Source organism: Rhinatrema bivittatum, chromosome 9, assembly GCF_901001135.1.
Source record: "Rhinatrema bivittatum chromosome 9, aRhiBiv1.1, whole genome shotgun sequence".
Taxonomy (NCBI): domain Eukaryota; kingdom Metazoa; phylum Chordata; class Amphibia; order Gymnophiona; family Rhinatrematidae; genus Rhinatrema; species Rhinatrema bivittatum.
The window spans coordinates 141,768,911-141,793,898 of record NC_042623.1 but is presented as its reverse complement, the minus strand read 5'-3'; the positions used below and the strand labels follow the sequence as shown (position 1 = coordinate 141,793,898).

Below are 24,988 nucleotides of genomic sequence, written 5' to 3'. Positions count from 1 at the left end.
AGTGTGCCCCGCAAAGTTCCTTCTCAATGGCAGGGACATCGTGAAACATCATCATTCACAGCTGGCACCAGAGTTATTGGAAACGTTGGGCTTCTTATTTATTTATTTATACAATTCTTATAAGCCATACATTCCATGTATCAGTTCACAGCAACTTACAGTATACGTACATAATAAATAAACAGTAACAAAAAACTAAAAACATTTACAAATTCAAAGAAGAGAAAAAACTCAGAAAAAACATTACTGAAATACCTGCTCAAAAAAGTATGTCTTAAGTACTTTCAAAGACGGCACTGTTCATACAGTTCCAGGCAAAGAATTCCATTGTTGTGGACCTGTTTCTTGTGATTTCCAGGCTAGCAATTTTGATCATAGCTATCTCATGTAAGTTGTTGCCCACAGGCCACAAGTGGCATGTTAGTTTGCATAGTCGGAGAGCAGATGCAAGCCAGGTAGAAGATTCATTGGATAACAGTTTGTAAATAATGCTCAGAACTTTTAGAGGGCCATATTAAAAATTAATCTGCCTTTGTTGGTTTCCCAGGATTTCCATGTCACTCTTCTTTCTGCTTTGACCCTCTTGTCAATGCCTTGATGTTCTTCTTGCCATCTTTGCTGCTGTGTTTCCCTTCATGGTACATTGGGCACTTCATGCCACTGCTGGTACTGCTTTGCACCTATTCTAGTATACAGGACTGTCATGCCACTCTTATTGGTGCTCTTTGCCACTTATTTGCGGCCATGGTGGGTGGCTGCTTTGCACCATTGATGGTGCTTTGGGATCTACATGCCATTCTTTATGTTGCCTTGACCCTCTATTGGTGCCTTGAGGTTTTTCTTGCCACCTTTGCTTAAGGACCTGAATATTTATACCCTTTGGGAGAGGAGAGATGGGGAGATATGAAATAGAGTTTTAAATATCTGAGATCAATTAATGATGTACAGTAATCAAATCTTTTTCAATTGAAAGAAAGCTATAGAACTAGGGGACATAATATGAAGCTAGAAGGGGGCACATTCAGTACCAACATCATGGAAAAGCTGGTGGTTGCATGGAATGCAACCACCAGCTTTTCCATGATGTTTTACCACCTGGAAAAGGCAGTGAAGGCAAGAACAGCAACAGAATTCAAAAGGGCATGGGATTAACAAGAGGATCCCTTGTAGCTAAAGGATGGAAATGAAGAAAAGGGGTAACCCTTATTAACTGGGGGTAACCTACATGGAATGGTAGTTCCCACCCATAACAGAAGGCATTGGGGTAACCTGCACTGAATGGGGTAATTAGCGAAATGATGTACGTGTGTAAATGTACCTACTAGAGTAGCAATTTTCAAAAGCTATTTACTCGCATAAAGTGCATTTACAATGGCATATATTGTTGCAATTTTGAAAGGACCACTTACACAGGTAAAGTGCATTTACAAGTGTAAAACCCAGTTTTAAGCATGTAAATACTTTTTAAAATCAGGCGTTATGGCAATTACTATCCATTAGGGATGTGCAGAGGGACCGCATACATTACATTCGGTATTCATATTCGTGAGGGGGGGGGCAGATACGTTGCATTCGGCAAGGGGGGGCCTCAATCTGTTCATGCATTCCATTCTTATTCATTTCCCAGCTAAAATGTAATTAACTACAACCCCCACCCTCCTGACCCCCCCAAGACATACCAAAACTCCCTGGTGGTCCAGCAGGGGTCCGGGAGCCATCTACTATAACGTGGGAGGCCCAGGACCCTAATGTGGGTTACAAAGCTTCCGCCCCACATTTAGAAAGCCAGAAAAAAAAATATCATGGCCACATGGGGAGGTTGAGAAGGAGTCAGTTCTGATCCAAGGCTTAACCCAAGGCCATCACTCAAAGTGGCTCCAACTTCCTAAAATTTTAAAAATAGAAAATTGTAGCAGTGCAGTAATGGTCCCATTCCCCACCCCCCAAGACTAACAATAAAAATTAGGGTCCTGGCCCGGACCCACCTCTCCCTTTCCCAAAAGAAGGAAATGCAAAAAAGATGGTCTGGGTGCCCACCCCACCCCTACACCCCCACACACCTTTAAAAATAGTAGAGGGTTCCACATTGGGGCCAGGACGCACCTTCACACTCGGCAGTTGGCGCCATTTTCCAAATTGGTGCCAACCTGACCTTGCCCCAGCCATGTGACTGAGACAAGGTCTGGGGATTGGACCTTGCCATGTGTTGGTGCCGATGAGCCAGAGATTAGCACTGGCCCCCGCTCAGCTTCCCTATTTTGGTGGCACAATTTTTGGGGGGCCAGCGGCTTTTTAAGGCCATGGTAGTACACTGAGGTTGGGCCTGCCGTTGTGTTAAAAGGCAACTCACCATGTTCTTTTCTCCCTGGTGTTTGTCCGTGAGACAAAATAACATTGCTTTGTAGGGGGGTGCCCCACTATTGCAGTGGTACACCCCACCAACAATAGTGGAACACCTCCTGTGAAAAAAACAGCATGGCTTAGTGACTGTAAGCCTTAGCTTGCACTAACTCAAATAGAGCACACTAAATGAAAAATGAAAAGAACAAAATAAAAAAACAAACAAACAAAAAAGGGGAAAAAACAAAATGAAGCAAAACTTTTATTGAGCTCTAGTGCTGAATTTTATACTATTGAAAATTACCCTCAAAATGTTGAAGCAGGACCATAAAAGAGTAGCTTTTGAATTAAATATAATCTTTCACTTTTGTCTCTGCTTTTTAATTTCCTTTTTAAATTTTGCTAAATTTTCTATCTCAAAAAAATCACAATACATTTTTTAACCACTAAACAGTTGTATACAAGCTAACACTTTTGGTATCAACATAAATCAAACTAATGGAATGAAAACATGAATATTAATTTAGCTTGATCCATGTTTCACATTCCCACGTTTCACTCCCACTTTTTCATACACCTTGATGAATAAATAAATCTTAGCCTGCCCTAAGACAGCAGCCTGAATAGACTGCATCTCATCAGACATTTTAATAGAGGGAAGATATTAGATATTGAAATAATCAAATGCTCACATTATCCATTCTAAGGGGGTAATTTTGTAACATTGTGAATAAGTTAGCTGGCAAATATTTGTATAAGTTGCAACATTTTTCAAAGTGTACTCATATATTTTTCCGCTTTGTAAGTTATCATGCAAAATGACACAAAGACAATTGCACCTGCTATTTAGTGTGTAAAGGTTTGCTGAGAAAATGTGTTTGTATATTTTTTTTTTTATGAAAAAGAATGTTTAAGTCCCAACCCTGCCTATACTCCACCCCCCACCCCCCAAACACTCCCCTTTTGTATTTTCACGCTTGCATAAGTCACACAATTTTCTAAAGGACCATTCCTGTAAGTAGAGACTGCTGTACTTTGCCTGCAGAAGTTCCTTTGAAAATTTCCCTCTAACTCGATAAAATATTGACTATTGATTTACAGTGTACTGTAACTACAGTAATGCTAACTGCTGGTAATGATATCCTTTATACAATCAACATGAGGGTAACTACTGGGCATTTAATTAATATTTGATAGTGAAGTCTACAGCAAGTTAATTAGATAGTATTACCCTTAATTATCACAACAAAATACTGTACTCAAATTTGACATCTACAGTACTAGCTGATAAACATAAAGCTCAAATATCTTTTTTTAAGTTTATCAAAATTCCTAAAATTGGGGCAGATTTTAAAACATACGCGCGCGGCGTACATTTGTGCGCGCAACCTGGCGCGCACAAATGTATGCCTGATTTGATAACATGCGCGTGCAGTCGTGTGCATGCTATAAAATCAGGGGTCAGTGCGCGCAAGGGGGTGCACAATTGTGCACCTTGAGCGCCCCAAGCCGCTCTGCCTTCCTCCGTTCCCTCCCATGCCACTCCGAAATCAGAGCGGCCTTGGAGGGAACTTCCCTACCCCCCACCCCACCCCACCTTCCCTTCCCTTCCCCTAACTCTCCCGCTCCCCAGCCCTAAGCTAAACCCCCCTAAAAAAATTTTCTTACCCAGTTACGCCTGCCTTGGGCAGGCACAAGTTTCACGTGCCGGCCGATAGCCAGCCAGCGATCCCAAGCACAGCGGCAAATGGCCGCTGTGCCTGGAGGCTCTGGCCATGCCCCTGCCCTTTTTTTCAAGCCCCGGAACTTACACGTGTCCCAGGGCTTTACGCGCACCGCTGGGCCTTTTATAAATAGGCCCGGCGTGCATAGGGCTTTGAAAATCTGCCCCTATATGTTTACACGCACTATTTAATGCATCAAAGATGTCAATTCTAATATTTATCTATCTTTCTATACCACCAGTCCCGTTTCAGTACCAATAATGGAACAATCTCCAAGGTGTTAATTCATTGGTCTCAGTTCCCATACAAAAATATCTTTTATCCTCTGAAAGATATCAAGCTCTGTTTTTCAGTGAGTAATGTATTTGTTTGCATAACAAACAGTTCCTAAGATAGGTTTACTTAAGCCCTGCTTCACTAAATAATATTCCAAAATAGAAGTAGAAATAAGAGGAGCTTAGAACCCTAGAACCTTCCAAGAGTGATTCAGATACCACAAACCAGCCACACACACACACACAAAATACCCTCTGAAAACATTTAAAATGGGAACAGCTTTTAGTTTTCTCTTAAGGAGATGGCTCGCAAGTTATTTTAAAATTGAAAAATGATTACTTTCCATCCCATTTGGAATAAAAGACATGGCAAATGTAAAATTGCTTCAATTAGTTTTGCAACTAGTTCTAATATTTAATATTAGAAGACAACACAAGTAAGAATGACAGTCTAACAGGTGTCCTAGAATAAATTAAGTGAGGTGAACTTACTGCACTTTAGAGGAGACTTTGAGACGCCGTATGCCTGCAGTAGGAAACTGCCTCGAGTTGATATATGAGACCTTTTGGAGAGCTTGATTTATTTTCTGAATATCATCTCCTTCCATGACAAGGACTGACTGAGAAGGGTTGAAGTGATACTGAGGAAAAGTGACAGCATTAGTATTTAGGGTACCAGTTGTTCACGGAAGAACACCAGAGTAGCATATATCTTAGGCAAATTAATCATTCTTCTGAACAGGCATGGAAAATCTCAACAACTAAAGTCACCATTACATAAATGCTCGGCTGTTAGAAATCTTTTTAAGTACAATAACAAAAACCCACCAGTCTCTCGGCTTGCTATACATCTCATTAATTTTTATAGGTATAATTAGGTAAACTGTGAATTAGAAGTCATCACAACTTGTGGTTCTTGATCATCTAAACACAGGACACATTTCTGACAGATGGATTTTTATGTCTGGGAGTTTTTATGGATATAGAAAACAATGTGATCTGAATAAAATTCTCTCTTTACTCAGGATAATTATGGATCTTGCAGGAGGTCACATTTTGAGAAACAGCAATAATCTATTGTTTAAAAACCAGGAGCAGTACACGCCGACACATTCAGAATCATGATGCCATCAAAGATCAGATATGATTTCTGCACAAAGAAGTACATTTATTTTGGTCACTACATGTACACAGTAAGGAGGTCATTTTTCAAAATGATTTACATGCATACAACTGAGTTTCTGAAAATTGTTATAATATATGCTACTTTTATGTATGTAAATCCTTTGAAAATTCACTCCATAGTTAATACCTACATAACAGGCTTTAAAATATGTAAATAGTAATTTATTTAGTTGGACTTTCTGAATATGAAATTCACCCAAGGTAGAGTACAGTACCTTAGAATGGCAGCATACAGTCAGAAATCAGTAGCAATCTAATCATTTTAGATTTAAGCAGACAGATTGAAAGGACTAATCTTGAAATAAACAAACAGCAAAACAATGGGTTATAGCAGAACTTACAGGCACTCATAATGGTGTCAGGTAGTTTATTATAACAGTTACTTTAGTTCTAATCCATGTGTGTGTGTGTGTATGTAGCAAAGAGGGGAACCAGTTTTCTGCTACTTTCCAGGGTGGAGGGTAATTAAGAGTTTTGCATTAAAGGCCTGGAGGAAATGTCAGTCTTATACTTCTTTTTTGAAATGGGAGTACTTATACATTTGTCACAGTTCTTTTGGATGAGAGCTCCAGAGGATAGGTGTAGGTCCTGAGAAACATCATCAACCTTGATACTGTCATATAGTCACTGATCACCAATCGCATCAACTACTGCAGCTTTCTATTCCATAGCATTGCACAATACATGTTGCGATCCCGGTCGCGGCTGCCGCGACCGGGTCCTTACCTGCTCCACCAGCCCCAATGGTCTGCCGGGTCCCCACGACGTGATTCTAGGCCAGCACAGGCCTCTCACCGCTGCAGCGTCTCCACGAGGGAGACACCGTCGAGTTCCTGGACTTGTCCTCGCCCACCGCATACGCGCGCGCGAAGAGGCAGCTTTTAAAGCTGCAGGCGTGGGAAACCTCGGCTGGCCCGCAGAATGTCAGCAGGGTATATATACCCAGGCCCTGCACCAGGAAACTGCCTTGCAATGAGGTTCACTCCATTGTGAGTATCTAGTTGCTGTTCCGTTCCTGCTCCAGCCTTGATCCTGCTTCAGTTCCTGCTCCAGCCTTGATCCAGCTTCCGTTCCTAATCCAGCTTCTGTTCCTGATCCAGCTTCCGTTCCTGATCCAGCCTTGATCCTGCCTCCGCTCCCGACCAGCTTCCGTTCCAGTTCCAGCCTTGCCTTGCCCTCGGACTGTCTTCCTGGTACCTGACTCTAGTTCATCTATTGGTTTCTCTTGTCTGCCCCCAGCCCTGAACTTGGACCATCCTTCATGCTGCTGATCCTTCTTTCCGGGAGACTTCTCCTAAGTCCCAGCGGTCCAGGTCCTCACGGGCTCCTCCCTGGGGGACCTCGGGCTTCCAGAGTGAAGCCCCTGTTTGGTCTCCCGGCTCCGTGCCGCCTCCCAGCCATTCCATCTCTGCGGAGTCTCCTTCACCTTCTGCCATCACTCCGCACGGCTGGCCCAAGGGTCCACTACCCCAGTCATAAAAATACAATCTGAAATGCTTTCAAGTTTTACAGAACAGGGCAGCTAGATTTTTAGTAAGGCCAATTCTACCAACCATGTTGTGCCAATTTAGTAACAGCTACATTGGATCCTGGGGAGAGCAGGATAAAATTTAAGAAGTTTGCTTCAGCAACTCTGGATAGTGTGAGTCTGGGAATGGAATAAAGGGGTTCAGGCAAACTGTCAGGTTAAGATCCTCTAGACATAATACAGTAATTAGTCCAGACCATTACTCACTATGAAGGTTTAGTCCAGGTCTGATCATGTTTTACCAGCCTGCCAAGTCACTATGGTTCCACTATGCAGCCCTCAGCTATTAAGTTTCCTGAACACTCAACCTTTCCCAGCAACACATTCTTAAGCTCTGCAAGAACCATTCTCAGGAATGGGGCCATGACCTGGGCTAACATTGCTCTGAAGCTGCCTCAATTTAAGTACTCTGTGGCCCTATAATAACAAATCTTCCAAGTTCCAAATAGAAAATGATATGATATTGTCAAGGGAGCTTGACAAAACAGAGATTCCACCTGGTGAAACAGGAGAATCACACCAAATTAATGTTGTAAGCATGACATATATCACAGAGCAGATAGAAGACAAGGTCAAGACTCCTCAAAATCAACCCTTTCCAGATTTGAGGAAATGGTAAATTAGCTCACAGAAGTCGATACCCATTTAGATGAGTCTGAAAAGGCTTGGCTATAAGAACTGTTATATCAGTACAAAGACCTCTTTGCTACTGATACTTATGATTATGGCCTGAGTGACTTACATGCCACCTAACTGCCTACAGACTCTGATGATAAGCCAGTTTTTATATGCCAATACAAAATCCTTTAGGCTTCCTATGAATCAGTACCAAAAATTCTAAACATCTTAGAAGGAAGATGAATTATCAGGCAATGCAATAGTACTTATAATAACCCCATATGGCCCATTCTGAAGAATAAGGATAGTTACTGATTATGACAACTAAACAAAAGAGTCCCTCTATCCAGATGGACTATGACACTGTTATGGTTTCGAGGTGTTTGAGTGGTACTGCGGAGATGGCCACTCCCACGAGGTGGAGCCCCATGAGAAACTGCAGTACTAGGCTAGACCCTATACATGCAGACACAGAGAACTTGTGTTTATTATACATCTTGGTGGTACTGTCCAGGGGGTGGCAGCAGTGAGGTAACCCAGTAGAGAAGTCCAGGGATCCTTGGCAGAGGAGACCCATCCCACACTCCAATGATGGTAGGCTGTGCTGGGTAGAGGAGAGAGTCCTGGATGTAGACTTGCAGCGAGGAAGCTGAAGGTGAGACAAGCTGATATGTTTAGTTTACTCACTGAATAGATAGTTGTATTTGATGAAGATCCTGGCAGGCAGAAGTAGTTGGTTTGCAGGCACCAAGGCAGGGAGAGCAGGCCCTCAAGGAGCGAGTACCCGGTATCCCAGATAGGCACCTGAAAGAAAGCTTAGGGCTCCCGAGAAGCGGGTACCCAGGTTAGAAGTGAATGGCCCCAGAGGGCAGAGAGAACTTCCAGTGGCAGCAAGGAAACAGCAGAGTAGTTTAGACCGGAGGCAATCCAATCCTTGCTAACTCAGTTTGTTAGCAAACAAAGGGCAGGCTAAAAATCCGGATCGCATGCCGTCACTCGGAGGGGCCACCCTTGAGGTTCCCGCCATGACGTAGATAAAGACATGGGTGGTGTGCACGCGCGCACTCTAGGAGGCCCTCAGGAGAACCATGGTGAACACCGTCATCGTAGCCATTCCAGGGACACCAGAGAGAGCGACATTATGATGCGACAGCAGCCATCTTCCCATGGCTTGTGGAGAGAGAGAAGGAAGAAAGATGAGGCACAGAGGTCGAAGCCGTCTGACACCGACGGATGCATCAGTACCCCCCTTCAAAGGGCCCCCACCAGACCCCCTACCTGGTCTTGGTTTTTGAGGATGCGATTGATGAAATTGATGAAGCATCTTTTGTCCATGATATTAGCCAATGGTTCCCAAGAGTTTTCTTCTGGTCCGTATCCCTCCCATGACAGGAGATATTCCCAAACTCTGCCTCTCTTTCTCAATTCAAGGATGGCATCAACCTTGTACTCAATGTCTTCTTTTGCATCAACAGGAGTAGGTTCAGGTGTCTTGGCGGAAAACTTACTAAGAACAAGTGGTTTCAGCAGCGAAACATGGAACGCATTATGAATCTTCATAGTTGGAGGAAGTTTCAGACTTTAGGTAAGTGAGCCCAATCATCAAAGGATGGGAAAGGGTCCAACAAAGCATGGAGCAAATCAAGCAGATGGAAGCTTGAGTCTTAGATGTTTGGTAGACAGCCAGACCTTGTCACCAGGCTGAAATTCAGGAGCTTTGCAATGGTGAGCGTCATAGCCTTTCTTTGATCTTTGTCCTGCTTTTGGAGCATCTCTTTAGTCTCTCTCCAGAGCTGCTGTATGTCTTTGGCAGTAGATTGAGCTGCCAAGGCGACACTGAAAGTGGAAGTGGTAAAGGTGGTAACGGTTGTCGTCCGTAGACCATTTAAAAAAGTGTAGATCCAGTAGATGATGCTGGATGTGAATTGATGGCAAATTCAGTCCAGGGCAACAGTTCAGCCCAGTCATTCTGTCATGTACCAACATAGGCGTGGAGGAGCTGTTTGAGAGTTCTGTTCATTCTCTCAGTTTGGCCATTTGACTGAGGATGGTACGCAGAGGTGAAGTCAAGTGTGATGTCGAATTTCTTAACAAGGCTTTCCAGAACTTGGCTGTAAATTGAGCTCCTCTGTCAGAAACAATGTGTTTTGACATGCCATGTAGGCGAAAGATGTGACTGATGAATAGTTTAGTAAGTTCCATGGCTGAAGGCAAGCCAGGGAGAGCCACAAAGTGAGCCATCTTTTAGAATTGAACCACTGTTATCCAGATGGTATTGTTACCACCAGAAAGTGGCAAGTCCACCACAAAGTCTTTAGCAATGTGGGTCCAGGGTTTGTCTGGTACTGGCAAGGGTTGAAGCAGGCCCCAAGGACGTCCAGGTGGAGGGTTCTGTTTGGCACAATTGGAACAGGAAGCTACGTATGCTAGAATGTCTTCCTTCATGGTGGGCCACCAATAGTACTTCTGTAGTTTAGCCAGTGTTCGCCTTTGACCAGGGTGTCTAGTCAGTTTCGAGTCGTGAGCCCAAGCTAGCAATTTCTTCCTTAAATTGTGGGGTATAATGGTCTTGCCTGCAGGTACAGGATGTGTAGCTGTCAGCATAATTCTCTTCGAGTCAATGATATGCTAGGGTTCATCAGGTACGTCTTCAGAGAGAAAAGAGCGAGATAATGCGTCCGCTCTGACATTCTTATCACCAGGGTGATATTTCAGCACAAAGTCAAATCTGTTGAAGAACAGGGACCATCTCACCTGTCTATGGTTAAGGCGTTGAGCGTGCGAATGTACTCCAGATTTTTATGATCAGTAAAGACAGTGATCTGATGTTGTGCACCTTCAAGCCAGGGGCACCATTCTTCAAATGCCATCTTTATTGCCAGCAATTCTTTATCCCCAATGCTGTAGGTCTTCTCCGCTGGTGAGAAGCATCAGGAAAAGAATGAACAGGGGTGCAAGATCTTAGAGTCACTGGTCTGGCTTAGCAAGGCTCCTACACCAATGTCAGAGGCATCAACCTCCACAATGAAGGGTCATGTAGGGTCCGTATGGTGGAGACATGGTTTGCTTGAAAAGGCGTCTTTTAACTTCTGAAATGCTGTCATGACTTCCATAGACCAAGTGGCAACATTGGCTCCCTTCTTAGTCATCACTGTTAATGAAAAGTAATCTTTGATGAAGGTCCTGTAGTAGTTTGTAAAACCCAAAAATCATCTTAGAGCTTTTAGGCAAGTGGGTTGAGTCCATTTTTGAATACTCTCAAGCTTCTGAGGGTCCATCTGGAAACCTTTGTTTGAGACAATGTACCCTAAGAAGGGCACGGATTCTTTGTGGAATTCACATTATTCAACTTGGCGTATAAGCGGTTCTCACGAAGTCTCTGTAGAACTCTTTTGACATCCTTCTGGTGGGATTGCAGGTCCTGTGAGAATATCAAGATGTCATCTAAGTAGAAAACGACACATTGGTAGAGTAGATCAAGCAGAATGTCATTCATCATGTTTGGAAAGATGGCCAGGGCATTGCACAAGCCAAAGGGCATCACCAGATATTCAAAGTGCCCATGACGGGTATTAAAAGCCTGCTTCCATTCATCACTAGAGTGGATGCGAACTGTTATACACTCCCTTGAGGTCAAGCTTGGAGAATATCTTGGCTCCCTGTAACCTGTCGAATAGCTCCAAGATGAGTGGTAAGGGATAGTGACCCTCTACGGTGATCTCATTCAGGCCTCTGTAATCAATACATGGACGTAATGTTCTGTCCTTCTTCCCCACGAAGAAGAAGCCTGCACCGGCCGGAGACTTGGAAGGTCTTATGAAGTCTCTCTGGAGATTCTCTTGGATGTACTCTGACATCGCTTTATTCTCTACAATAGAGAGTAAACCCTTCCTTTGGGTGGTTCTGTATTAGGCTTCAAATTGATGGCACAGTCATAGGATCTGTGTGGAGGTAATACATGAATGGCTTCTTTAGAAAATACATCTTGAAAAGATGCATATTGAGGAAGCAACCCAGGCAACAATGGGGTAGTTGGCATGCATGATATAGGAGAAACTTCCATAAGTCATTTGCCATGGCAATCTGGACCCCAACGTGAAAGCTCCAAAGTGGCCTAGTTGAATTGTGGCATATGTTTCTGCAGCCACGGTAACCAAAGTACCAAAGGGTGCATGGCCTTCTCTAGCACAAAGAAGGAAATAGTTTGTGTATTAGGGATGTGCAGAGGGACCACATACATTACATTTGGTATTCGTATTTGTGGGGGGGGGGGGGGCAGATACGTTGTATTCGGCAAGGGGTCCCCAATCTGTTCATGAGTTCCATTCTTATTCATTTCCCAGCTAAAATTTAATTAATTACAATCCCCTCACGACTTACCAAAACTCCCTGGTGGTCCAGCGGGGGTCCAGGAGCCATCTATTGCACTCATGTCGTTGGCTGCCGGTATTCAAAATGGCACCGATAGCCTTTGACCTTACTATGTCACAGGGGCTACCGGTGCCATTGGTCGGCCCCTGTGACATATTAAGGGCAAAGGCTATCGACACCATTTTGAATACTGGCAGCCAATGGCCTGAATGCAGGAGATCGCTCCCGGACCTCCGCTGGACCACCAGGGACTTTTGGCAAGTCTTGTGGGGATCAGGAGGGCCCCCCCAAGACTTGGCAAATGTCCCTGGTGGTCCAGCGGGGTCCGTGAGCGATCTCCTGCACTCAGGCCATTGGTTGCCAGTAATCAAAATGGCGCCGATAGCCTTTGCCCTTACTATGTCACAGGGGCTATCGGTGCCATTTTGAACACCGGCAGCCAATGGCGTGAGTTCAGTAGATGGCTCTCGGACCCCCGCAGACCAACAGAGAGTTTTGGAATGCCTTAGGGGGGTCAGGAGGGTGGGGGTTTTGTTTAAATTTGCTCCTTTAGACAGCCAAATAATTCGGTGAAGATTTGTTGTATTTGTGGGAATCGCGATACATTTCACTTCCCCACGAATACAACGAATATGGCCCTATATGTTGTGGATTGTCAATATGTTGCAAACAAATGCACACCCCTACTCTGTATGAAGAGCACCAGTACGTAGGCTTACTGGTTCTCTAAGCAGGGTTACTTCACCCGTAAGGGCTCTCCATAAATAGAGGACAGGAGTAGAGGAGATGTCATGGTGGTAGTGGGGATCCACAAATGTTCCACTAGACATTTCAAAATGAAGTTTACCCCTGCCCCAGAGTCCACTAAGGCAAGGATCTGGTATTCTAGAGGTCTGCAGATTAAGGATACTGGAAGAGAGAGTGGAGGAGAGGGTGCAGTTAGACCTAAGAAGAGTCCTCCAACAGGACTTAGGTCTGCCAGTTTCCCGGATATATAGGGCATGTTGGAACAGCATGACCAGCATGTCCACAATACATGCATAGTCCTAATCTCTTTCAAGTTCATCTCTCTTTTGAAGTCAAATGACTGCGGCCCAATTGCATTGGTTCTTTTTCACCAGCAACAGGACCTGGAGGTATAGGCCTGGGTACAGACTTGACTCGCGTCTCTCCCTGAAGTGGTCTTCTGGGGCTCTTGACCTCTTGAACCTTGTCACGATGTCGGCGATCAATCCTTGTTGCCAATTTCATCAGTTCTGCTAAGGACTCAGGCATCTCTCGAGCTGCCAGCTCGTCCTTCAGGCAGGAGGGTCTTCAGGTATCTAGGGTCCCAGTGTAATTCAGAAGCCAATGTCTTGAATTCTATGGCAAAGTCTGGTAAAGGTTTATTACCTTGTTTCAGATGAACCAAAGTAGATCCTGCAGTAGTATAGCGGGCAGGGTCATCAAATACTGATTTGAACAGTTCACGAAACCCGGCAAGATCATTCCAGATACGGTCATTGCACTCCCACAGCGGTGAGGCCCAAGCCAGCGCTCTTCTGTCCAGATACGAAAGGATAGGTGGTCTTGGCATACGCTGTAGGGAAATGGTTAGGTTGCAGAGAAAAGTGCATGCAACATTGATTGATAAATCCTCTACATTTCCACACTTCACCCGAGAAGCATGTTGGAACAGATAGAGGCACTGTAGTTTTGACTGTCACTTCAGGCGGTGTAACTTCTTTACCTGCGGAAGTCAGTGTATTCATCTGTGCATGTAGCTGGTTAAAGGCAACAGTCAGGTTATCCAATGAATTCTGTTGTTCGGAGATTCGCTGGGCCAGGCCTGGAATGGCCTGCAAAGCAGTGAGCTGAGCTGAATCCATGGAGTTAGCAATCTGTTATGGTTTCAAGGTGTTTGAGTGGATTCTTGGGTACTGCGGAGAAGACCACTCCCATGGGGAGGAGCCCCATGAGGAACTGCAGAACTAGGCTAGACTCTATACACACAGACACAGAGAATTCATGTTTATTATACAGCTTGGTGGTACTGTCCAGGGGGTGGCAGCAGTGAGGTAACACAGTAGAGAAGTCCAGGGGTCCTCGGCAGAGGAGACCCATCCTACACTCCAATGATGGTAGGCTGCACTGGGTAGAGGAGAGAGTCCTGTATGTAGACTCGCAGTGTTGAAGCTGAAGGTGAGACAAGCTGATAAGATTAGTTTACTTACTGAATAGATAGCTGTATTTGATGAAGATCTTGGCAGGCAGAAATAGTTCGTTTGCAGGCACCAAGGCAGAGAGAGCAGGCCCTTGAGGAGCGAGTACCCGGTATCCCAAATAGGCACCTGAAAGAAAGCTTAGGGCCCCCAAGGAGCAGGTACCTAGGTTAGAGGTGAATGTCCCCGGAGGGCAGAGAGAACTTCCAGCAGCAGCAAGGAAGCAGCAGAGTAGCTTAGACCGGAGGCAATCCAATCCTTGCTAACTCAGCTTGTTAGCAAATGAAGGGCAGGCTAAATACCCATGTGGCGTGACGTCACTCGGAGGGGCCGCCCCGAGGTTCCCACCATGACGTGGCTAAGAGAACTATGGCGAACACCATCGCTCTAGCCATTCCGGGGATGCCGGAGAAAGCGGCATGATGATGTGGCAGCAGCCATCTTCCCAAGGCTTGTGGACAGAGAAGGAAGAAAGGTAAGGCACAGAGTTCGAAGACATCTGAGACCGAAGGATGCAACAGTATCCAAGCAAAGTTAGTTATGAATGAGCTGAACAACATTCTGATTAAAGCCCTAGTCTCGCCTTGTAGTGTGGCTGTGGGGTGGGATGTGCTCCCTGAATGACCCAGCGGAAATAAGGCACAAACACTGAGAGAAATTGGCAAAAGAATATATATGAGCTTATATTCCTACACAAGAACTAGCAGTAATATAACTCTCAACAAACACTTCCCCAAAAATTATAGGCAATGAAATCAACAATGTAGCAGCAAAGTATGCAATATCTTAGCCTAGCATATAACTAAATATATGAAGCAATACCATATAAAAGAGCATATATAGAAGATCATGTAAGAGAATGGTCTAAAAGAATATTTATAGTAGGAACCTTCCTGAGCAATAACATCCCTGTTTCATCCTCAGAAATGTCTACAAAGAAGGGTCTCAGAGGGAGAGATGACAACACATCAGGTACTGTGGTCATCATGGGCAGATTTATTTATTTATTTAAAAATATTTATAGCCTGCTTCTCCGTAGTTCAGAGTAGGTTACAAAAAACAGATGTTGGGTAGGTTTCCCACTCAATGTAAAGAACTGCTTCTAAACCTCTCTCTTATATTCACCTAATTGTGGAATTAGTACTGGGTTACCACCCACTTATGGATCGATAGCCAAGCCTGGGCTACAATCCAGGACTCTCTGCATTAACATAGTTTGGTTCCTTGTTCTTGCCATCTGCTATGTGAGGTCCACACGTTGTATGTTACATATCACATGCACAAGTATGTCTCAGCTTTTGGTCCTGAGCTGTCTGAACCTGCTGTAGTTACTTACTTTTTTAGATATTGCAATATTTTAATGTCAATGCAGTACTTCTTAATGTTTCTTCTAAATGTAGTATTTTTTTTATTGTAAGGGAAATATTTCTCTCTTGTTAAATACTTGAAAGGAAAGCATTTAAAATATAAAATATGATTACAGAATGGTTTCTGCCTGTAACTACAAATATTATGCCAGTATATTTTAAACGACAGGAAGACTCTTCCTGTCTATCTGGGCATACATTCAAATATCGGTGGATAGTTTCTCTTTTGGCAGCCTTAGCTGTTCTGGGCAGAAGGCCAGTTCTGAACATACAGCTAGGGATGATCTACTTCCCCAATCTAGATGGTCTAGATTCTTAATCTAAAAGTAACAGATGTATCTTCCTGTGACTAACTTTCTTATCTTACAAAAGCAGACACGGTACTGTACGTTTGGTACTTTTTAGCTATCACATGACTGTCTGGTTCTAATCAAAGCAAAAGTGGAGGACAGAAACATACCAAAGATAAATCCACAGGAAAGGATGTGTTCAAATACTCAGTTCATCCAAGTGTTGGTACCCCAATACAGGCCATGTTTTGTAGTGGCTGCAGAAAAAAAGACCACAAGGGTCTTTAAAGCAGCCTTACATAGAATTTTGAAACAAACACGGCCCATGTTGGAAGACTGATGAAGTTGTTACTATAAATTCATTGCATTTTCTCAACCATATACAGTTCAGACTGCCTTTTCTTGAATATTTTTACAATAAATTTATTATTATTATTGTTAAGACATTTCTGGATGAACTGAGTATTTGAACACATCATTTCCTGTGGATTTGCTTGGTTCTAATGCCTATGGGGCGGATTTTCAGCGCCCTGCTCGCCTAAATCCGCCAAAACCGGGCGGATTTAGGCGAGCAGGGCCCTGCGCGCCGGTAAGCCTATTTTACATAGGCCTACCGGCGCGCGCAGACCCCGGGACTCGCGTACGTCCCGGGGTTTTCGGAGGGGGGCGTGTCGGGGGCGTGTCGGGGGGCGGGCCCGGTCGACGCGGCGTTTCGGGGGCGTGTCGGCCGCGTTTTGGGGGCGGGTACGGGGCGTGGCTACGGCCCGGGGGCGTGGCCGCGCCCTCCGTACCCGCCCCCAGGTCGCGGCCCGGCACGCAGCAGGCCCGCTGGCGCGCGGGGATTTACGTCTCCCTCCGGGAGGCGTAAATCCCCCGACATCGGTAAGGGGGGGGGGTGTAGACAGGGCCGGGTGGGTGGGTTAGGTAGGGGAAGGGAGGGTAAGGTGAGGGGTGCCTCCCCCCGTTCCTTGGAGGGAACGGGGGGAGGCAGCGCGGCTCGGCGCGCGCAGGCTATACAAAATCGATAGCCTTGCGCGCGCCGATCCAGGATTTTAGTGGATACGCGCGGCTCCGCACGTATCTACTAAAATCCAGCGTACTTTTGCTTGAGTCTGATGCGCAAGCAAAAGTAGGCTGTTCGCGCGCCTCTTAAAATCTACCCCTATGTGTCTATTCTAAGAATTCTGAGATGGCAGATTTTTCTTTCAGGGCAAAATGACCTTAAATATTTTAAAACCATAAATGCAATTTCATATGGTTAACACTAACTTTAATGTATCTAGTATTACCTCAATTTTAATGCAAGCACTGTTTCTTGCTACAACATGCTATTTCTCATTAAAAAAAAATTAGCAATAACATTTTATTATATATAAGCAAGAAGTATATAAGTGTGTGGTGCTTGGCAGTGATTCATTTTATGTAGAGGCAACCTGAGCCTTTGTATCTGTTCTAAACTCCACATCATACCTATTTAGAAGGTGGCCATGATTGTTTCTTAGAATTAGGATTCACTAGGAAATATGTGAGTGTTGTGCTGTAACAAAATCATGATACCAATAAAAGAGTTCTAGCTTACGCTAGTATAGCTTTGACAGAGGTTGAAAAGAAATACTTTGAGCATGAGAAAGCTTTACTGTCCACCATTTAGGCACTTCAACACTTCTAAAGCTATGTTCAATGGGAGAAACTGATTATGGAAATTGGTCACCAACCCATGAATTTTCTGAGAAGTGACAAAACAAATTTCCTTCAGTAGGATTATATCATGGATGCTAGCTCTTCAAGCTAGGCTCAGAAATATAGAAATGTTGTGGCTCAAAGCCTAGCTGAATTATACAAATGTATCACTCACTACTACTAAACTTGTAATAGGATCTTACTTGGATATAGATCCAGAGATAAAAGAACCACATTGTCACTAAGGGCCTCATTTTCCAATATCGCATTAGGGGGCGTTACCAATGCAAATGAGGCTTCTTTCGTGCAGTGGGGAAACATCGCGTGCGACGATGTTTTCGCTATTCGCGAAAACATTAGCACCGCACGCAATGTTGAGAGAGAGAGAGAGAGAGAGAGAGAGAGAGAGAGAGAGAGAGAGAGAGAGAGAGAGAGAGAGAGAGAGAGAGAGACTTACTAAAGTGCCTATGCCCTAGACAGGTATTTCAATCCCTATGGGAGGGCCACCTACTTACTCGGGGTGGGGATTAGGCATGAGCGTCGGGGGTTGGGGGCCACTTTCGCATTCCACATGAGACGTACGGACAGAACAGTGGTCTCTAGTGCAGATTTGCTGGCCGTCGGAGTGAGGACGCTCACTCCAAGAAGTGGTTTGGGCAACGTTCTCTCCACCATCCTTTCTCTGTCTCTTATGAGATACAGTCTCCAGAACTGAACACAGTACTCCAGGTGAGACCTCACAAAGGACCTGTACAAGGGGATTATCACCTCCTTTTTAGTGGTAATTCCTCTCTCTATGCAGCCCAGTATTCTTCTGGCTTTTGCTATTGCCTTGTCAAATTGCTTGGCCGTCTTCAGATCGCTAGACACTATCACACCAAGGTCCCTCTCTTGTTCCATGCTCAACAGCCCTTCACCCCCCATTACATACAGCTCTTTTGGATTACTGCACCCCAGATGCATGGCTCTGCACTTCTTGGCATTAAATCCCAGCTGCCATATCTTTGACCAACCATTCTTAAATCACATCTCATTCTCTCTACTCTTTCCAGCATGTCCATCTGTTGAAGACCTTAGTATCATCTGCAAATAGACAAACTTTACCTTCTATTCCTTCTGCATTGTCACTTACAAAGATATTGAACAGAAGCTGTCCCGACTCCAATCTTTGTGGCACTCCGCTTAACAATGTTATCTCTTCAGAGTAAATTGCATTTACCATTTCATGCTGCCTTCTGTCAGCCAGTTTGTAATCCATGCCACTACCTTGGCACTCAATCCCAAGCTTCTCATTTTATTCACAAGCCTCCTATGTGGGATCGTATCAAAAGCTTTGCTAAAATCCAAGTACGTCACAATGAGTGCTCTTCCTTGATGCAATTTTTTTAGTCAACCAATCAAAAAAATCAATAAGATTTGTCTGACAGGACCTTCCTATAGTGAATCCATGCTGCCTCCAGTCCAGCAATCATCATGATTGTAGATCATTCACTATCCTTTCCTTCAGCAGAGTGTCTATTAATTTTTCCCCCCAACGAGATAAGGCTAACTGGCCTGTAGTTTCCAGCTTCTTCTCTGATACTGGCTCTTGTGAAGCAGGACCATCACCACTCTTCTCCAATCACTCAGCACCACTCCTGTTTCCAGGGATCTATTGAACAGGTCATGAAGTGGACCCACCAGCACATCTCTGAGCTCCCTCAGTATCCTGGGATGAATCTCATCTGGCCCCATGGCCTTGTCTACTTTCAGTTTTCCTAGCTCTTCCCATATATTCTCTTCTGTAAATGGAGTTTCATCTACCCCATCTCCATCTACGGTCTTGTCAACCAGCAACGGTCCTTCTCCAGGGTCTTCTTTAGTGAACACTAAACTGAAGTATTTGTTTAATATTTCCGCCATTTCTTCATCTCTCTCCACCCAGTGCTCCTTGTCACCTTTCAATTTTACTGGACCACTTTGGGCCTCTCTTTTTTCTCTGATATTTCTGAAAAATGTTTTGTCTCCCCTCTTTACCTCTTTTGCAATTCTTTCTTCCACTTGACTTTTAGCTTTAATAACTTTTTTTTTCATGTCCTCATTTTTAACAGAGTCTTCCTTGTGTTCCTTTTTTTTTTTAGATCCTTTATACTTCTTGAATGTTGTTCTTTTTGCTTTAATTTTTTCTGCCAGCTCCTTAGAAAACCAGGTTAGTTTCTTTCTCCTCTTACTCTTCTTTACTTTCCTAACATATAGATGTGTTGCCTTTGTAATAGATCCATTTATTTTGGCCCACTGTTATTCTACCTCACCCATTTTCTCCCAGTTCTACCTCCAGGTACATCCCCATTTTGACAAAGTTCATATTTGTGAAATTCAAAACATGGGTCTTTGGGTGACTTCTCTGTATCCTATTTGTGATATTGAATCATACCGCCTGATGATCACTTCTGCTCAGGTGAGCCCATACCCAAACATCAGAGACATTATCCCCATTAGTGAGCACAAGATTGAGGATCACACCTTCCCTCGTGATTTCCATTACCATTTCTTTGAGCAGAGCAACTTGAAGAGCATCCACTATCTATCTACTTTTTGTAAATTCCACAGAAGGGATGCTCCAATTCACGTCTGGAAAATTAAAATCTTCAATGAGCAACACTTCTCCCTTCTTTCCAAACTTTTGGATATCCTTGATCAGGTCTTTGTCCAGTTCATCAGTTTGGCTTGAAGGCTTGTAGATCACCCAATAAAAATGGAAGCACCATCTTCTCTTTTAAGGACGGTCCATAATATTTCTTCTTTATCCCATGACCCTTGCAATTCAGTTGTTTGGATATTGTTTTTGACTTAAAGAGCTACTCCTCCCCCTTTTCTGTCCTCTTTGTCCATGCTTAATAAGTTATAGCCCAGGATGGCCACATCCCAATCATGAGACTCAGTGAACTATGTCTCTGAAACAGCAACAATGTCCAATTCTGCCTGTACCATTAGGGCCTGCAGGTCTGGGATTTTATTGCTCAAACTACGAGCATTTGTATCATATCTTTCCAGCTGTTCTTCCTAGTCGCCTTTTCTGATGTTTGAAATTATTGATTTTATTTTGTCTTCCCACTTCCTGTATTGCTTGGGGTGACATTCCAATTTCACTAGCCACCTTCTTCCCCTCCCACTTTCTAGTTTAAATGCCTGATAATATACGCTTTGAATTCTTCACTTAGCATCCTCTTTCCTGCCACAGACAAATGTAGGCTATCCTTATCATATAATCTTTTATTGTTCCATATACAGCCCCAGCCTCCAATATATCCAAAATCATTTTCTTTATATCAGGTTTTGAGCCAGACATATGAAATTTCCATGAACTAGTAGTACTTTTGGAAAGGAATGTGTCTAATCTCCCCTAGATTTTGGAAATCTTCCTGTACCTTGTAGACACCGTTTATGGTGAGGTCTTTGGGTCCCAGATGGATGATAACATTGATATCAGTGTTCTTACTTTCTTTCATAATTGCACTGACCACCTGGTTTGCATTTCTATTAGTTGAGCATTCTGGAATGCATTTAACCATTGTGTCCCTATCAAACTGAGTTCCCAAATTGGTTCTTCTGATGAGAGAGTCTCCCAGAAGAAGCAGCTTTCTTTCATGACATTTGACCATATTGGAGGTTTTCTGGGTGCATTGGGTGACTACTTCCCTTTCAGATATCACATCATGTTCTGTTGCTGGGGCATCTTCATTTGCCAAAGCAGAAAAAGTATTATGTAAGCGTAACAGTTTAGAGAGTCTCTTCATCACAGGCCTTATTCTCCCAGAGCTGACTGTAATCCAGTTAATGCTGGGATTCTGAAACTTGGATGTCTGAATTCTCTGTGGGAGTGAGGATGGGTATTCAAGATGATGTCCAGTTGGGGAGATTGGGTGTCTTATAGCCATGTCTTGTTCTACCAGATCCCACAGTAAACCATTTATTCTTGGGATTCTGAATCTTCTGAGGAGGCTGAGGAAGATATTCTGATTGCATCAAGATAGGGAAGGTTTTTAAATCAAAACAATTCCTCATTCAAATGCATCACTTCCATTTTCATTGCAGACAGTTGAAAATAAATTGGACAACCCTTAAGTCTCCAAATGGTAGGCCTTGGGACATAAGCACCACAAATATTACACTGAATAAAAGCCATTCTGGTTGTAGTGACTATTATACAAGCTGTTAGATTGGTACTTTAGTTTTATTATTCACTTAACCAAGTCTTTACAAGAACTATTTAGGAAGACAAAACCTAGGGGGGAGGGGGAGTGGGAGAGGGGCAGGTTGGGAGGAAACAAACAGCTCCTGCAGATAGCAGCCCTTTATTCTATAAATTACAAACACACACATTTCAATGCACTAGCAAGGAGTCTAAAAACACTAGCTAGATTAAATAGATAGAGATTTCAAAACATGCAACAGGAAATACTGGAGAAAAGAGAACAATATCACAAGAAATCAGTCTAGCAAATTAAAAATTAAACTTCTCTAGTCACAAGCACAGGTATGTGTGTCTTTGGAGAGACACCTGGCTAAAAAAGCTACAAGGCCTAAGTCAAACCCAACCAAAGCCTCCTTGGGCCCCTCTGTTTCCTTGCCTGCCTATGAAAATTTTGCCAGGACCTTCTTGACCCCCACTTACTCCTTCCATAGAGTCCCTAAGATGAAAAGTGCAAAAAATAACATAAGAATTGCCATAGTGGGTCTTACTGAGGTTCCATCAACTTCAGTATCCTGTTTTCAAAAATGGTCCATCCAGATCGCCGCTGTGCTGGGGGATCGCGTGCCAGCAGGCTGCCGGTGCGTGCAATCTGCGCCTGCCCCGAGGCAGGCACAAAAGGTAAAACAAAGATTTGGGGGGGGGGGGGGCTAGGTTAGGTCTAGGGGGTGGGTAGGTAAGGGTAAGGGTAAGGGAGGATTGTGTAGGGGGTTGGGAAGTTCCCTCCCAGTCTGCTTCGAAATTGGAGTGGACTGAGAGGGAGCTGAGGAAGCTGCGGGCATCGGCGCATGCAGGATGTATAATTGTGCACCCCCTTGTGTGTGCCGACCCTCAATTTTATGTGCACGCTGGGTAGCGTGCACACATGGACGCACATTCTTTTAAAATCTACCCCTAAGAGAGGTCTCACCACGGAGCAATACAGAAATATTATAATATTCTCCATTTTATTCCTCATTCCTTTCCTAATTATTTCTAACTTTCTGTTTGCCTTTTGACTGCTCCTACACAATGAGCTGAAAATTTTCCTCATCTGTATCACTTTGCACTTGTTTACATGAAACTTTTTCTGCCATTTGGAAGCCGACTCTCCCAGTCTCACAAGGCCCTCCTGTAATTTCCCACAATCCACTTGTGATTTTAAAACTTGGAATAATTTTGTGTTGTCTGCAAATTTGATCACTTCACTCATTGTTCCCTTTCCAGATCATTTATAAATATATTAAAATATACACATCCCAGTAGAGATACCTAGGACATTCCACAGTTTACCTACCTCCATTCGGCCCTGGATTTGTCATTGATTATGCTTGTGCCTAGAGTGGAAAACATTTAGGAGCAGCAGGCTGACTAAGATTTGCTGCCTTCCAGCTCTGCTCAATCTCATTCAACAGAGAACAGCCTTAAGCTATCCTATAACAAACCCTTATAGGAGATGGGGGGGGGGGGGGGGGGGGGCGGTTAAAAGCACCCAAAGTGCGCAGGGGTGTCAAAAATCCTAAATCCGCCCCTGCCTCCAATGAGAAAACTGACCATTAAGTCCTACTCTCTATTTCCTATCTTTTAACCAGTTCACAATCCCAAAAATATATATTGCTTCCTATCCCATAACTTCTTAATTTTCACAGGAGTCTCTCATGAAGGACTTTGTCAACTAGCTTCTGAAAATCCAAATATTCTACATACACTGGCTTGCCATTATCCACATGTTTATTCACGCCTTCAAAAAAAGTAGAATGGTGAGTCAAGACTTCCCTTAAGTAAATCTATGTTCACTGTCTCCCATTATTCCATGTCTTTCTATATATTCTATGATCTTGTTCTTTAGAATAGTTTCTTGGTACTGAAGTCAGGCTCGCCAGTATATTGTTTTCCAGATCATCACTGGAATTCTTTCCAAAGATTGGCACTACATTGGCCACCCTCCAATAACAATTTTGAAATTACTAATAATAGATCTGCAATTTCATTTATTAATTCATTCAGAATAATGGGCTGTATAATATCTGGTCCAGGTGATTTGCTACTCTTTAGTTTGCAAATCTGCCCTATTTAATCCAGGTTTACCATTTTTTATATTTTAATTCCTCTGAATCATTACCATTAGATACTGTTTCTGGCATGGGTATTTCCTCAACATCCTCCTCAGTGAACAACAAAGCAAAGAATTAATTTAGTCTTTTCTATGGTCCTGTTTTCCTTAAGTGTGCCTTTAACCCTTTGATCATACAATGGGTTCAACCAGCTCTCTCACAGGCCTCATCAGTGCCTGCCTTATCAGTGTTTCATCTAACTTGCCAGTGTTTATGCTTTTTCCTATTTTCTTACAAAGACATCTGCTGCTGTGGGACTGATAAGTGATGTTTTTAGTCTACATGGATACAGTGGATCTATTGCCAGCCTAAGCTGTAGGAGTAGCAGAACTCCTTGTGGGTGTTTCCAGTCCTGAGAGAAGACCTTGGGCCTCATAGCTGGACTGCACTGGAGAGGTTTTCATATGTTACAGTCTCCTGGTGAAGTAAATATAAGTGGGCTAGTTTGCATCTTATATGCTCAGTATTTAGCTTTTTAATACATGTGTGAGTAGTGTGGGTTGGAACTGATTTGGCACTGGTGATTTAGACCTTTCCAAATCTAGCATGATTTGTAGGTATTGCCTAACAAGCCTAAGTCATGTCTCAAGTAACTGTCATTCATTGTAAATAGTAATCTATTGACACACCCAGGGATGATGTGGGCCACTACTTCAGGCCTGTTCTTCTTCCTGTCCTTTTCTCACAACAGAGACAGGCCCAAGAGCATGTAACCAATCCTGCCACTTCATATCTTAGTCCCTGAGGCCTCTACTGGAAAACAGGGAATTCTCTCTATTGATGTTCCACTGCCCAAAGAGGAAGACTCCCCAGGTTTCTGTGCAGGTGCACACCCAAGCCCCAGAGTTCATGACAATAAAGCAACTTCCCTTGCCAGCTCCCCTGTCCTGTAATACTTCCCTTGTGGTTATGAGAGATATAGAAGCCAATTGCTTATATACCTCTGGATTGACCCCTACCTTGTATTAGGTCTTGGTTGGGGTGGGGAGGATAAAGAGTATCTGACAAGCCCTGCTCTTTCATTACCACTCATAAAAACATATGAACATGCCATACTGGGTCAGTATCAAGCATCCTGTTTCCAA

The 24,988-nt window shown here is 43.7% G+C and overlaps 1 protein-coding gene across 3 annotated transcripts in view; it reads right to left on the bottom strand.

Annotated features, from left to right (window-relative positions):
• CLSTN2 (calsyntenin 2) overlaps window positions 1-24,988 on the bottom strand; it is a 1,635,505-nt gene that overhangs the window by 79,226 nt on the left and 1,531,291 nt on the right. For all 3 annotated transcript variants that reach the window (XM_029615596.1, XM_029615595.1, XM_029615597.1), the window contains one exon: window positions 4,832-4,980. In XM_029615596.1, coding sequence (XP_029471456.1) covers window positions 4,832-4,980 — 149 coding nt within the window. The remainder of the gene's footprint in view (window positions 1-4,831; window positions 4,981-24,988) is intronic.